A 12,537-nucleotide genomic window follows, 5' to 3' on the forward strand; every position below is an offset into this window, starting at 1 on the left:
TATACAAAACGAGTAGCATTAGGAATTAATTCTAATTCAGATACCAAGCTGATGGGCCCCGGTCTTACGGTTGCAACAGAATCAGTCACCTACTGGCACTAGACGATGATGAATGCAATCTCTCCCTCTGCTTGCACTTTGCAAACATCCTTCGTACACCGACTCAACTCATCGATACGACAACAAGTTCACGAGGTAGTGTCATCTCGAGGAAACACTGGCAAAGTTCCGACTGTAGAAGGACAGATTACGAGTGGAGCTCAGGATGGTTATATGAGCTGTATACTGCCGAGACCCTACGACGAAACTAGGGAACTACGACCGGAGACCAGGACATCATACAAGACAGACAGAAATTCGGATAGTGATAGGCTTAGGATATGGTCTATGCACCTCAACGGCGACATGCCGTAGCCTCTGTGAGTAAATGCAACCCGTGTAGGTCGATCCTTCCATTGCTGACGAGAACAAACTCCCATTCTTGCGGATGGTAGCTAGCAACGACCGCCCAAGCATTAACCGTAATGCAGCATTTCTATACACCCAACCTCCTCATCCTCGTCTCAAGAGTACTAGCACAAGTACAGATTAATGCTTGTGCCTTCATACATCCCACCAAAAGCTTGTTAGGTTTATCATTGATGTTGGTGGTGATGAATCTCGCGGCGGGGTTTCTGCATCTGTTGGATTTTGCGGGGGGTATGAATGGTGGGAAGGGGCTGATATTGGATTTCGTCGGACAAGGTAAGTCAAGGATGAACCACCTCTTTGTCCTCGCCACATCAAGCGTCCTCAGATCGTATACCGTAACGGGTATGAGCTTTAATTGAAGTGGGAGTTGCATGTTTACACGAAGCTGATATACTCCCTTCTCCTCCTCTATAGCAAACCCTGCATCCTTAACTCGAATATTGCTCCTCGACCTACTCTTATTCCTGATACAGCTAGTAGGACTATGTGTATCATACGTCAATCATTCTACCAATCTACCTAAATCGCCTTCCTTACCCTACGACGATCTACTATTACCACCTACAGAGTATCAGGACATTGCGATACCGACGACCACCTTATTTGATGAGGACGAAGACGAGATTGATCTCGAGGGGGGCACGAGACAGCGTAAGTCTAGGAAAGGAAAAGGTAAGAACAAGTATGAAGCTATCGAAAGTGAGGAATTGTGGTTGGATGATGATGAGGAATTATCGAAACCATGTATGTTTTATTTCTTGTTCACCTTATTTGACCATTTCAAATCATTCAGCTGACAATGTCCATTTGATTCGATGTGAATTTATCTTGGGATAAAGCAAATAACGGGATACGCATAACGGAACCACCACTGATATTCAATCTCCCCCTAAAACACATAATATCATTGATATTCAAATTACCATCTCCCTCACCCCCGCCACGAGCTTTCTCGGGCGGTACACCGATGACCACTCCACCGTTCACACCTCCCATAGCTCCATCAGCTAGGATATTGGACGAGGATGAGGATACAAGGCAGGAAACGGGCGACGACGGAAGGGAAGGGGAAGGGGAGTTGGGTAGAATACCGGGTGAATACAGACGTCAAGGGGGATAAAGATCTTTTATATTGTTTTGGATATGTTCTTTGTGGATCATATATGCATATGTCATCTTCGGATAGAGCGATCTGGATACCCATCCCGCTACCTACCCCATTCTGAGCCTTATCAGCTTTGTCGTTACTGCCACATCTCTGTATGCTGTCCAAATGTGGAGGTAAAAGTCGAACAGACTCATTCTTTTGGTCCAAAAAAGTTCGTCATTCAACCTCTTCTCTACTTTCTTTTTTCTCCTTTTTCCTAAAAAGCATATAACATCTAACAATATGCCATCAGTAGTAATACCCCTCGTCCAAACACCTCCATTCGTCCTCATTGCATTGGCTCTGATCCAGGGTATTCCCGTAGGGTGGGATACCGAATCTGGAGAGACCGGCCAAGCGACTTATGGTGAGATCAAAGGTGCTGAGGAAGTTAGGAAGGAGTTGGAGAAAGGCATAGATGGGAAAGAGGTGAGTAAGACCTGTATATGAAGATCAATCAACAGTTTCTCATGTCACCATGAGGCATGAAAGATGACCCTCTAATACCCCGTTCTTCGACGTGTAGATTCCTCTCCCTCCTCTTCCCACACTCCTCGCTGCCAATAGCACGTTCCAAGAAGTGTCCGGTGTCTTGGATGCTTTGGATGATTATCTCGCATACAGGTAAGCTGGGAGGTGCTGTCCGGTCCGAGCGTGAAATATGAGCTTAAATACGTCTACAAAACACTAGAACCTACTTTGCTGGATCCAAGTTCGGTTTTGGAGATGCTATCATTTGGGGTACCATCCGAGGTAAGTTATCCATATGGTTCATGAAATGATATGTACCCATCATACGGGATGAACCTCTTTATCGAACATATGTGTATCTCAGTGTAATTGGATGGCATTGTGCTAATGTTGACTTGAATTAGGAAACACATCTGCCATCGGATCAATCAAGAAACCCGGAAGACCCCATTTGGCAAGATGGTTCAACCATGTCGAGACACTCTCTGTCCCCCAGAATGCTCTCAAAGCATTTCAACAAGCTAGATCTGAGATGGACAAAGGAAAGAAGACCAAAAGGTTGGAAACTGTCGATGTGGTTTTGCCTAACGCTGTTAAAGGAAAGGTTGTGGTTCGATTTGGTATGTCACTCTCACATCCATTTAGATAATTAGAATCTGTGTCGGAGTACATATAGTGGACATGACGCTGATATTGTTCATATCATGACTATAGCCCCTGAACCATCGGGTTTCCTTCATATCGGTCACTTGAAAGCTGCCATCCTCAATCGATTCTTGGCAGATCAATACCAAGGGAAATTCATCCTTCGATTCGACGATACCAATCCACTCAAAGAGGAGGTAAGCTGAATCCTTCCAGACCTTCAGCAAGGTATCCAGCTTATGTCCTGTTGATATAGGGTGAATTTGAAGATGCTATCAAACAGGATCTTGAAATGATTGAAATCGGCTTCGACAAGGTCGTTCACACTTCTGATCATTTCGATAAGATTCAACAATTCACTGAACAACTTATTAGACAAGGCGATGCCTTTATGGACGATACCGATGGTGAAACTGTAAGCAGTGGATCGTGTCCGCTGTTTGACGATGGTCAAGCTTACAGGTACTTCTTCATACACAGGTGAAAGAACAACGACGAGCTGAGATTCCATCGAAGAACCGAGATGCCTCTATCGAAGAGAACCTGGCAAGATTCAAGGAGATGCTCTCTGGCTCGGAGGAAGGTAAAAAATGGTCGTTGAGAGCTAAGATCGACTACAAGCATAAGAACGGTTCGATGAGAGATCCCGTCGTTTACAGATACGTCGAAGGCTCTCATCACATTACTGGGTAGGTGCAAAGATCTGCCTCAAGAGACGCGATGCCAGTTGTCGCTGACTTAACTGTTCTACTTGAATAGTACCCAATACAAGGCTTACCCCATGTATGATCTCGCTTGTCCTATCATTGACCACCTCGACGGTGTCACCCATGCCCTAAGAGCGAACGAGTACTACGCAAGACACGAACAGTATCAGTGGTTCTTGGAGAAACTTGGTTTCCCCAAGATTGAAATCTTCGATTTCAGGTCAGTGTTGCTAAACCATATATCAAATATGTAGGGCTAAGTTATGAAATCTGATAGTCGAGTCGATTTCGTCTACACTGTCTTGTCTAAACGAAAGCTCAAATACCTGGTCGAGAAAGGAGTTGTCGGCGGTTGGGATGATCCTAGATTCCCTACTGTAAGAGGTGAGCAGCTGATTGTGCCGAAATATCCGAAGATCGACGAACAATAGCTGACATTTAATGTAACAGGTATTCGATCAAGAGGTATGACTGTCCAAGGTCTCAAGAACTACATCTTAGGTCAAGGTGCCTCTCAAGCTCAACTCTCATTGGAATGGGATGGAATCTGGACAGTCAACAAGAAGGTGATCGATCCCATCGCACCTCGATACTGGGCTATCGCAGAGGACAAGGCTGTTCCAGTTTCTATCAAAGGGTTGGAAGGTGGCGAGAAGGTTGAAGAGAAACCTTTACACAAGAAGAACCCTGAGATTGGTAATAAAAAGGTTGTATACTCTGATAAGCTCTTGGTCGAGCAGGAGGACGCAGTTTCCTTTGGTGATAATGAAGAGGTGAGTCAGCTCAATGTCAAGGAGGAGCTGTTAGCTGATAGGGTATGGGCGGTTGTAGATCACAGCGATGGATTGGGGAAATGTCTTCGTATCCAACAAGAAGACATCCACTTCAGGCGAAGTAGAATCATTAGAATTCACTTTACACCTCGAAGGAGATTTCAAGAAGACTTCAAAGAAGATCCATTGGTTATCAGCTCCATCATCTTCCAATCAGCTCGTACCAGTCACTTTGATCGAGTATGATTACTTGATTACCAAGAAGAAGTTAGAAGAGAATGACAATCTTGAAGATGTCATTAACCCCAAGACGGAATATAGAACGAAAGCCCTTGCTTCTCCCGAAGTTGCCAGTTTGAAGAAATGGGATATCATCCAATTTGAGAGAAAGGGTTATTATATCTGTCAAGGCACGAAGGATGCAGAGGGAAGATTGGAATTCGGTTTCATTCCTGAGTAAGTTAAAGTGGATTTCATGCCGCCCTCACAATCTATCAGAAACAATGATCCTGTGTTACCAAATCGATCCGATTCAAAAGATACATGACATCATCCCATCTGTTGAGGGAGTGAACCTGTCTAATTTTATGGTCGTATTGACAATCTGTCTTTTTCTGTAGCGGCCGACTCCAAACGATCTCCCTCAAAGCTACCCCAGCAGCTGAGAAACCAAAAGTAGCAGGTGCATCTAAAGGATCATGGGGTAAACCAGGTCCCACAAAGACTGCTGCTCCCGCCGCCGCTACTACTGGTGAAAGTAAAGACGATACCAAGATCTTGCTTTCGAATGGATCAAGTGGATTCAAGATCCCTGTCAAGACTGGGATGTTTGAATCTGATAAGATCTAGTGAGTGTAACCGCACTATTCCCATCATTTCCATTTTCATTGCCTAGAGGTTGATAATGAAATGAAGGGGAATGATATAACATACTGATGTTCTCGTATTTGACATAGTGGAAAAGACGAAGTTCCCGCTGTTGCTACGGGAGTTAACATGTTCAAGGTCGAACCTGTCTATGATAACTAAATAGAGGAACGGAAAAGCACTTGATTTAGGTTATGTTAGAACTGCAATTTAGGTATGATATGCATGGATATGATGATAATCTAGTATACACATTTCATATACAGTACAACATGTGCTTGCGTTACGTTTCCTTTCTACTCTGTATATATCTGACCCAATGATATGATCCAGCTCCTATAGATCCCTACACATCGTTCTACCTTGTTCGATCTGGGAATTACATAAACTCAATTCTAATGGCATAGAGATTAACGAAGCGAATAGAATACCTATTGACCACACAGAATATCAGCTCATCTATCGAAGTCGTTTCTGATTCTGATAGCTAATTGGAACTGGAATGGCTTGGGTTGAGATGTATGACATACCAGTCGAATCTGCCGCTCCTACCGCACCAATCCTAAATTCCCTCTGCATCCCACCCTTCTCACTGTTATCATCATCCTCATTCTCGCCCTCACGAGCAACGTGATAAAACGTATTGACATAAGCCAACCCACCACATAACCCTTCTATGCAAATTAACAAGAATACTATACTGATTGATCTATCTACCCCTTCCGTCGGAGGGACATTCGGTGGGGTGTAAGAAGAGGTAGAGAATATGAAATGTCTGGCTTGGAGGTACAGCGACGAGAGGACTAGGAATTGGATGATGGATGGTAGAGGTAGGAGGGTAAGCGGGATGGGAGGGAAGGAGAGGGATAGGGATGAACGAGAGAGGAAAACGAATGTTTGGTCTGTAGATATCCACAGTATTAGTCATAAATTAATTGCAGTTACAGAGTTACGCAGACAGTATGTCCAATCTGGTAGTGGTAGAATACAGGAAGGAAGTTATACTCACAGGTCAAAGACCAGAATGGATAGTAGTCTCTGGGCGATTTGAATAGTTTGGACCAGATTCCAGAGGTAGGTAAAGGGAATACCAAAGTTGGTGCGACACCCTAAGAAGGAGATGCAACAATGTTGGTGGTGGTCAGTCTTCGATAAGCTCACTATATATGGTATAAATGACTGTCGCGGACTCACAGAGTTGATCACATATTCCTCTACATAAACCGCACAAAGCGGAACCATATACCTCAGTACCAAAGGTTTGAGCAGATCCAACTTCTCTTTCGTACTGAGATGTATCTTATGATGAATTTGTAAACTAGGTTTTGAATCATCTTCAGGTTCTATAGAAGGGGCCAATTGAGGTATAGGATCCTGAGAAGGCGGAGTGATATATATCGATGGCGGGACAGCATCATCATTGTTTGATACAGGTTGATATTCACCCAGGTTACTATCCGATGACATGGAGCCGAGTTCTTGGTGAGAAGGTAAGAGGAATTTGTATGTGATAGGGAAGAAGAGAGGTAATATCTGAAATTTCGATATTGGTCAGCTATGTATCCTTCGATAACCAGGATCGAGACAGCTCACACTTGATAATCCCAGGCCACCTTTTACACCCAATCCACGGAGTAACCACCAGATACCTGCGCCTGCTATACCCGCAAAGCCAGTCCCACTTGACCATGCGCCCAGAGCGGTCTTAGATGTTGATCGCGTAGGTAACGTGGTGGTCATTTGGAGGAAAGTCAATTCACCTAGACCTGACGAGAGAGACGCCATTGATATGCCTAGTAATCGGGGTGCAAGAGAGTTTGAAAATGCTATAGTCTGTACAAGGTCGTCAAATAGGATAAGCTTTCTCCTGTAATTAGAAATTCATAACATGAAGAAAGTTATATTGGATGTGATCATCTGGAAAGTGCAACTTACCATGATGCCCAACCAGCTCACGCAGGTACACACCCCTACTCTCCTCGTATACCTGATCTTCCCAATTGATACCAACGGCCATACTACTTTCGTTAAAAGTGCTGGAAAGATGTTGAACAAGGCTACTAGCCCCTTGGGTGTCGAAGAAGATACAAGATCAAGTGCAGCTGAAAGGATAATCACGTAGAGGACTACACCATAAGAAGCTCAGCTGACAGACTCTGGAAGCATACTAAGCTGGACTTGAAGGAAACTCACCATTATTCAATAATCCGAATATCATGAACGCACCGAATAACCTCTTCCTAGCATGTCTCGAGGATGAGCTGTGCGTTTTGTTCATTCCATTGAGTCCTTCGTTGGCTATAAAGTGATCGCGACATATGAATTACTACTGCTGTACAGATATCTGAAGATATGACAGCTCACCTGCTATGAAGTCATCCACATCATCTTCATCTACACTAGAATCGTCCGGAATGGCCTCATGAAGAGGTCTGCGTTCGTGCAAGTCTGGACCCATGGGTTCGAGCGGTACTGGTCTGGTGGCCATATACCATATACCGTTGAGTGTTCCGTCAGATGTGGCTCGATTTCGATGTATTTCTTGTGTTCGTTGATGGAGGTGGAGGAGGGTGCTGTCTGTATGCGATATAGGTATATTGATGCAATGACTGAGAGGTAGAAAGGAAGAAGACTGAAGAGTGAAGGAGGTGATCAATGAATGTCATCGTTGAATGGTCATCGACTCGTGCCTGGATCTTGTTATAGAATGTTGAATGACTTGGAATCGTCGTTAAGATAAGGTATCCAACAACATTACTTGATTCCTACCTTGTGCATCATCACCTTCATATCAATCACACCGCCAGCGAGAGCTGTGGAAGGCAAAGTAATCTGCAAAAGCGAGACGAGAATCTTCAGATAGCAAGCGGCGACCGTCAAGATGTCGCAACCACCTGCTCCTACGCCTGTCACAAGGCGAGGGGCAATCCCAACCAACATGGTAACTTATAGAGGTGGGTCAGTCCATGGATTCGATCATGTATCACCAGTTTTACCGGCTCATATATCATCACCTTTTAGGCCGAAGAATACCAGCTCGTATAGACCCAGAAGCTGTACGTGAAGCTCACAAACTCGCCATAGAGTTGGGCTGACGAGCTACTGATGGGCTTCATAGCGTGTAGCTTATATAGTCGAAATCATGTCTACTTCTTTCGGCACGAAGGAACATCATATCACACTCTGTCTGAGGGACGAAGCGGATAATTTGGTAACTCAGAACAACTTACCTAGTAAAGTGTACAACCATGATGTTCTAAAGTAAGTCTTACCCCTCTCTTCTCGTACTGCTTGGACTGACTGGAGTATGCTGTTATAGGCTAGTACCTTCACCAGCAACAGAAGCATTAGTAGTGGTAACCTCTCTGAAATCATCCATTCACCGTATATCTCTAGGAGACAGTACGGTGGATGTACCAAGTTCAGCAGATGCCATACCACTCAAATTGGCTTTGTTCAATTTACAAAAATACATCAAAGAGGAAGATTTCGCTGTGGAGTTCATGTTGAAGGGAGGTATGCGGATGTTAGTCAAGTTTTTGGAGAGAGGTGAAGGTGGTTTGACAGGAAATAGTCTAGCTGTGAGTTATACGTCCGTCATCGATCTACTTTTGGTAGGCTAGCTAGCTGACTCCATCCCCTTGACGGTGCGATTCATGCTTAGTACGCTCTACAAGGTATTCGAGGTATATTAGAATTCGAATCAGGTTGGGGCGATTTATCCGATACCTTCATCGACAGGATACTCAATATCGTCATTACTGCAACTCAACCTAATATCCTTCGACCAAGTACAGCTATTATACGTAAACTGGTCATATCTTCTCCTCAATTATCGTCAAGTGGAAACAACAATAATAATATTCCAGGAATGAAATTACCTTCCACGCCTTATGGACAAACTAAGAAAGATCGCAAAGGAAAGGCCAAAGAGCACTCCAATGGGAATGGTAACGGTAATAATGATGGATATGGATTTGATAGGATATATAATAGAATTAAACGCGTTATACCAGAAGCGGAAGGGAACAACGGACTGAATGGTGTGGAGCTATTCTTCAAGGTTGTAGTGAAGAGATTGGAAGGGACTGGGGATCTGGAACTGGTAGCTCAGAGGTAAGTCAAGCTCTTGAGGCCATAACATCGCAATACATGAGCTGATGAACGAGTTTGCCCTGCTATACAGCTTGGGTTTGATCAACTCGTGCCTTCGATCAGGACATCAAGACAACTCGAAACAGCATCCTGAACTGGTAGCCATCTTGGAACATCTCAGTGTACGACGATACGTATCGGTAAGTTCGCCTATCGCACTATCATATCGTCACGAACCTGTTTGGCTGATATATCGACAATATGGCATCGAAGCGTCTCATGCCAACTTCCCAAAATAACGTCGTGGAACCTCAAATACTCAATTTCCAAGCCCGTTACGGTGTGATCTTACAAAACACTCGACTCAGACCTGTTCGACCAGGAACAAACCCCCACCAGGAAAAGATGTTACGCGAGTTATGGGAATACGGTCGACTAGCACAAGAGCAAGATCTAACGACCTCGAATGGACACAGGAAGACAGGTATGGCGAGGACTGCAGCTGGATGGCAGAAGATTGGGTTATGTCTTGATGGAGAGGACGAAGCTGGGTTTATGATGGAGATGGAGATGTTCAGGGATGTAGGTGAATTAGGATTGGAATGTTTGGTGAGTCGTATCATACCTCAGTACCTAGAATAGAAAGCTGATAATATTATGGTTTTGGCATAGCACTATTTCGCTACCCATGAAGAAAGCTTCCATAATGTGAGTTAATTGAAGAGCACCTTTTGTTCTGCGTTCTATGTGACAATAGGAGCTAATGGAATGAATACAGCTCGTCATGGAACAACAAGCTAAACCCGCTGAAAGACGTTGTCCGATTGGTAAAGCAAGGTAAGTTGATTAAACTGAAGACGAACGCCATTGCTTATGTGTGTCATTAGTCATGAGTGCGTCAAGATACTATGCGAGCATTATAAAGTTTCTCAGGCAGGCCATCACTCCCCATCGAATTTTCAGTTATTCCTATTGAATTTCTCGAAATTACATCAACTGGTATTACGCTTTTTTCTGAGGTAAGATTCTGTCTCTACTAGTACTGAAATTGCAAGATGATCTGACTAAGCAATTCTATGTAGAATGTGGTCAGAATCAGCTTCTCAAGCACCAGATTTCCCCAAAGTCTCATTTCTCGTCAGATCACAAATTCGCTTGTCCCTTTCTGACGAAGGGAACAAAACGTGGTTGAACTTGGAACAGGATTTCCTAGCTACTGAGTATAGGACGATCAGGGATAGACAGATGGAATTGCTCGAGAAGGAAGATGGCATGATGTCTAGATTGGCTGTTAGGGAGTTGAGGGATAAGCTGGGTAGGGAAGGCTATGAGGTCCTTTCGGAGCAGAGGTATGTCCCATCTCAGGCTTCATCCTATGTCTTGAGTTCATATGAATGATACGATCGCTGATGGAAGACGCCCCTTCTTTCACAGAATCGGATGTATGCTTCAAGGCGGTTGGTTCAACTCTGCTCAGGTCATCGTACCAGGTGTGATGTCAAGTGTCAGACCAAACGCACAGAAACCATTACGATTCTTGCGTTTGGTGAGTGTACATAAACCCACTCGACATCAGTCCGATGGATGCTAGAGGCAGTAACTGACAACACTGAGCGCAGTCACCGAATCGACGTGTGATAGCATGGGACGAATTCTCCCAGAGAATCGATAATCCACCATTTGAATCGTTGAGAGAACGAAGTGAGTCCGGATCTAGTGGCAATGGGATGATACACCTATTAATCCTTGACTCTCAGTCGAAATTTCGTCTGTCACCTCTATTCGACCTCAGACAGGCTGCGCAGTCAACTCGAGATCACCCAACTTGGTATCCAAGCTATCATTCTCAGTAATAGGTGAAGGCGATACGAGTTTGTTAGATCTTGATGCGATCCATGCTGCTCAATTGGCAGAATGGACGGATGGTATTAGAGTGTTGAGAGGTGAAAGTGGGATGGCCAGTAAAGAATCGGCTGATTATATTCATGTGAGCGAGCGCATAAATGGTGACGGGAAATTGAGACATCAGCTGACAATTGATTTTACTTGAATAGATATTGGCTGAATTAGCGTTGAAAGTCAGGTTGTTGGATATTACTGGTGACGGTGTTGAAATACCTGAGAAGATCACTTTTGGACCTGGTGAGTCTACCTAAACATTCTGTCAACAGCTACGATATTTCCCATTGACTGACTCATCATCCCTCTGTTATATTGTTCTTAGCTCCTAGGAGTGTTGATTTCGTATTTGCAAAGTGATGAGATGAGCTTTCTGCTTTGGGACTATCATAGGAGGATACCGAACGTATACATATATACTATACCCTGCATCAAAACTGTACATAGTTGTCTTCTGTCATCATGAGTTCATCTTGATTAATCTATCTAATACAATATATGGTCATTAATGATATATGCGATACGTTACCTCGCTCGTTACTCCGCTCGTCTTCAGAAACGATGCTTTGTAGTACATTGGTCAATCTTCCAATTGCGATGATACGATGATTGCTATTTTCACTCTTACTCCTCTTCCATACTTCCCTCTTCTTCGCCTTCATCTACCATCTCGCTATTATCTAGATCTTCTATAGTAGCATCCAAATCCACTTGACCACCATCTTCCTCATCTTCCTCGTCATCTTGTTCGCCCTGGATCTGAGGTTCCATCATTGGAGATCCCATCGTATGATCTTCTTGACGTCTTTCGTGGTCGTGTTCGGACGGTGATGGTGACTGTGACAACATACATCAGTTAGCGATCCACCGTCTTCATGATGTTATTTGTATACAGATATGTTCAAATGAAAAATAAAGCGACAGGGACTACTCACCGGTGCAGCGTCCATCTCCATCTGGGTCAGCCTACGTCCAAAAGGTAATAAGAATCTGTGACCAAACATGTTGATATCGTGCTGTATATCATACCGGAGCCGGTAATTCAGCTCAACCAATCTAAACGAGAGGATTTAGTTGATATGTGAGATATCCATCACTCACCTGCTCATGATCCAACATATCCTCCTCGTTGATAACCTCATCATCATCCCTACTCAATCCTACACCCGTGGGTCGTCTCCCCATCAGAGCGCGTCTTTCAGCTCGTCTCATCGATTCTTGCACTTGATCTCGTGTCGTCTGCTTCTCCACTTCTTTGGTGCCTTTAGAAGTGGGATGCTGCTTTGAGCTTGAATTGGGATCTGAAGAAGGAAAGAGAGTCGAATGGACGTGAGATCTAGGTGAAATTGGATAGGGGTAGAAGGAGTATAGGTTGATAGGTTCCATGACTGGGAGGCATGATGGGCCGTCTAGTAGCATATTGGTAGATCACTTGGTACTTCCTTGATCGATGTGGTGATGA

At 44.1% G+C, this 12,537-nt stretch overlaps 5 protein-coding genes across 5 annotated transcripts; 3 read left to right on the forward strand and 2 right to left on the reverse strand.

Annotated features, from left to right (window-relative positions):
- Window positions 1–380: 380 nt before the first annotated feature.
- On the forward strand, window positions 381–1,591 carry V865_004977 (uncharacterized protein; the record flags this gene model as incomplete). The annotated part of the gene is made up of 4 exons (XM_066228750.1): window positions 381–419; window positions 495–744; window positions 886–1,215; window positions 1,311–1,591. 4 exons carry the CDS (start codon window positions 381–383, stop codon window positions 1,589–1,591), a joined length of 900 nt encoding a protein of 299 aa, XP_066084847.1.
- Window positions 1,592–1,861: 270 nt separating this feature from the next.
- V865_004978 (glutamate-tRNA ligase) lies at window positions 1,862–5,063 on the forward strand (the record flags this gene model as incomplete). The annotated part of the gene is made up of 12 exons (XM_066228751.1): window positions 1,862–2,047; window positions 2,145–2,242; window positions 2,310–2,371; window positions 2,494–2,709; window positions 2,804–2,931; window positions 2,991–3,149; window positions 3,215–3,423; window positions 3,494–3,661; window positions 3,719–3,825; window positions 3,892–4,214; window positions 4,273–4,670; window positions 4,835–5,063. The coding sequence occupies 12 exons, from the start codon at window positions 1,862–1,864 to the stop codon at window positions 5,061–5,063; spliced, it is 2,283 nt and encodes a 760-aa protein (XP_066084848.1).
- Window positions 5,064–5,417: 354 nt separating this feature from the next.
- Window positions 5,418–7,539, reverse strand: V865_004979 (uncharacterized protein; the record flags this gene model as incomplete). Its single annotated transcript, XM_066228752.1, has 8 exons — window positions 5,418–5,512; window positions 5,612–5,983; window positions 6,091–6,190; window positions 6,276–6,614; window positions 6,675–6,914; window positions 7,017–7,207; window positions 7,275–7,379; window positions 7,446–7,539. The coding sequence occupies 8 exons, from the start codon at window positions 7,537–7,539 to the stop codon at window positions 5,418–5,420; spliced, it is 1,536 nt and encodes a 511-aa protein (XP_066084849.1).
- Window positions 7,540–7,962: 423 nt separating this feature from the next.
- Window positions 7,963–11,435, forward strand: V865_004980 (uncharacterized protein; the record flags this gene model as incomplete). The annotated part of the gene is made up of 16 exons (XM_066228753.1): window positions 7,963–8,035; window positions 8,103–8,137; window positions 8,200–8,342; window positions 8,401–8,662; window positions 8,746–9,197; window positions 9,268–9,376; window positions 9,450–9,785; window positions 9,849–9,884; window positions 9,955–10,013; window positions 10,064–10,195; window positions 10,259–10,525; window positions 10,611–10,722; window positions 10,796–10,877; window positions 10,934–11,163; window positions 11,231–11,318; window positions 11,401–11,435. 16 exons carry the CDS (start codon window positions 7,963–7,965, stop codon window positions 11,433–11,435), a joined length of 2,451 nt encoding a protein of 816 aa, XP_066084850.1.
- A 264-nt stretch (window positions 11,436–11,699) lies between these two features.
- V865_004981 (uncharacterized protein) lies at window positions 11,700–12,494 on the reverse strand (the record flags this gene model as incomplete). The annotated part of the gene is made up of 3 exons (XM_066228754.1): window positions 11,700–11,912; window positions 12,011–12,091; window positions 12,177–12,494. 3 exons carry the CDS (start codon window positions 12,492–12,494, stop codon window positions 11,700–11,702), a joined length of 612 nt encoding a protein of 203 aa, XP_066084851.1.
- Between the last annotated feature and the right edge of the window lie 43 nt (window positions 12,495–12,537).

This window comes from Kwoniella europaea, chromosome 1, assembly GCF_036810445.1.
Source record: "Kwoniella europaea PYCC6329 chromosome 1, complete sequence".
In the NCBI taxonomy this organism is placed as follows: domain Eukaryota; kingdom Fungi; phylum Basidiomycota; class Tremellomycetes; order Tremellales; family Cryptococcaceae; genus Kwoniella; species Kwoniella europaea.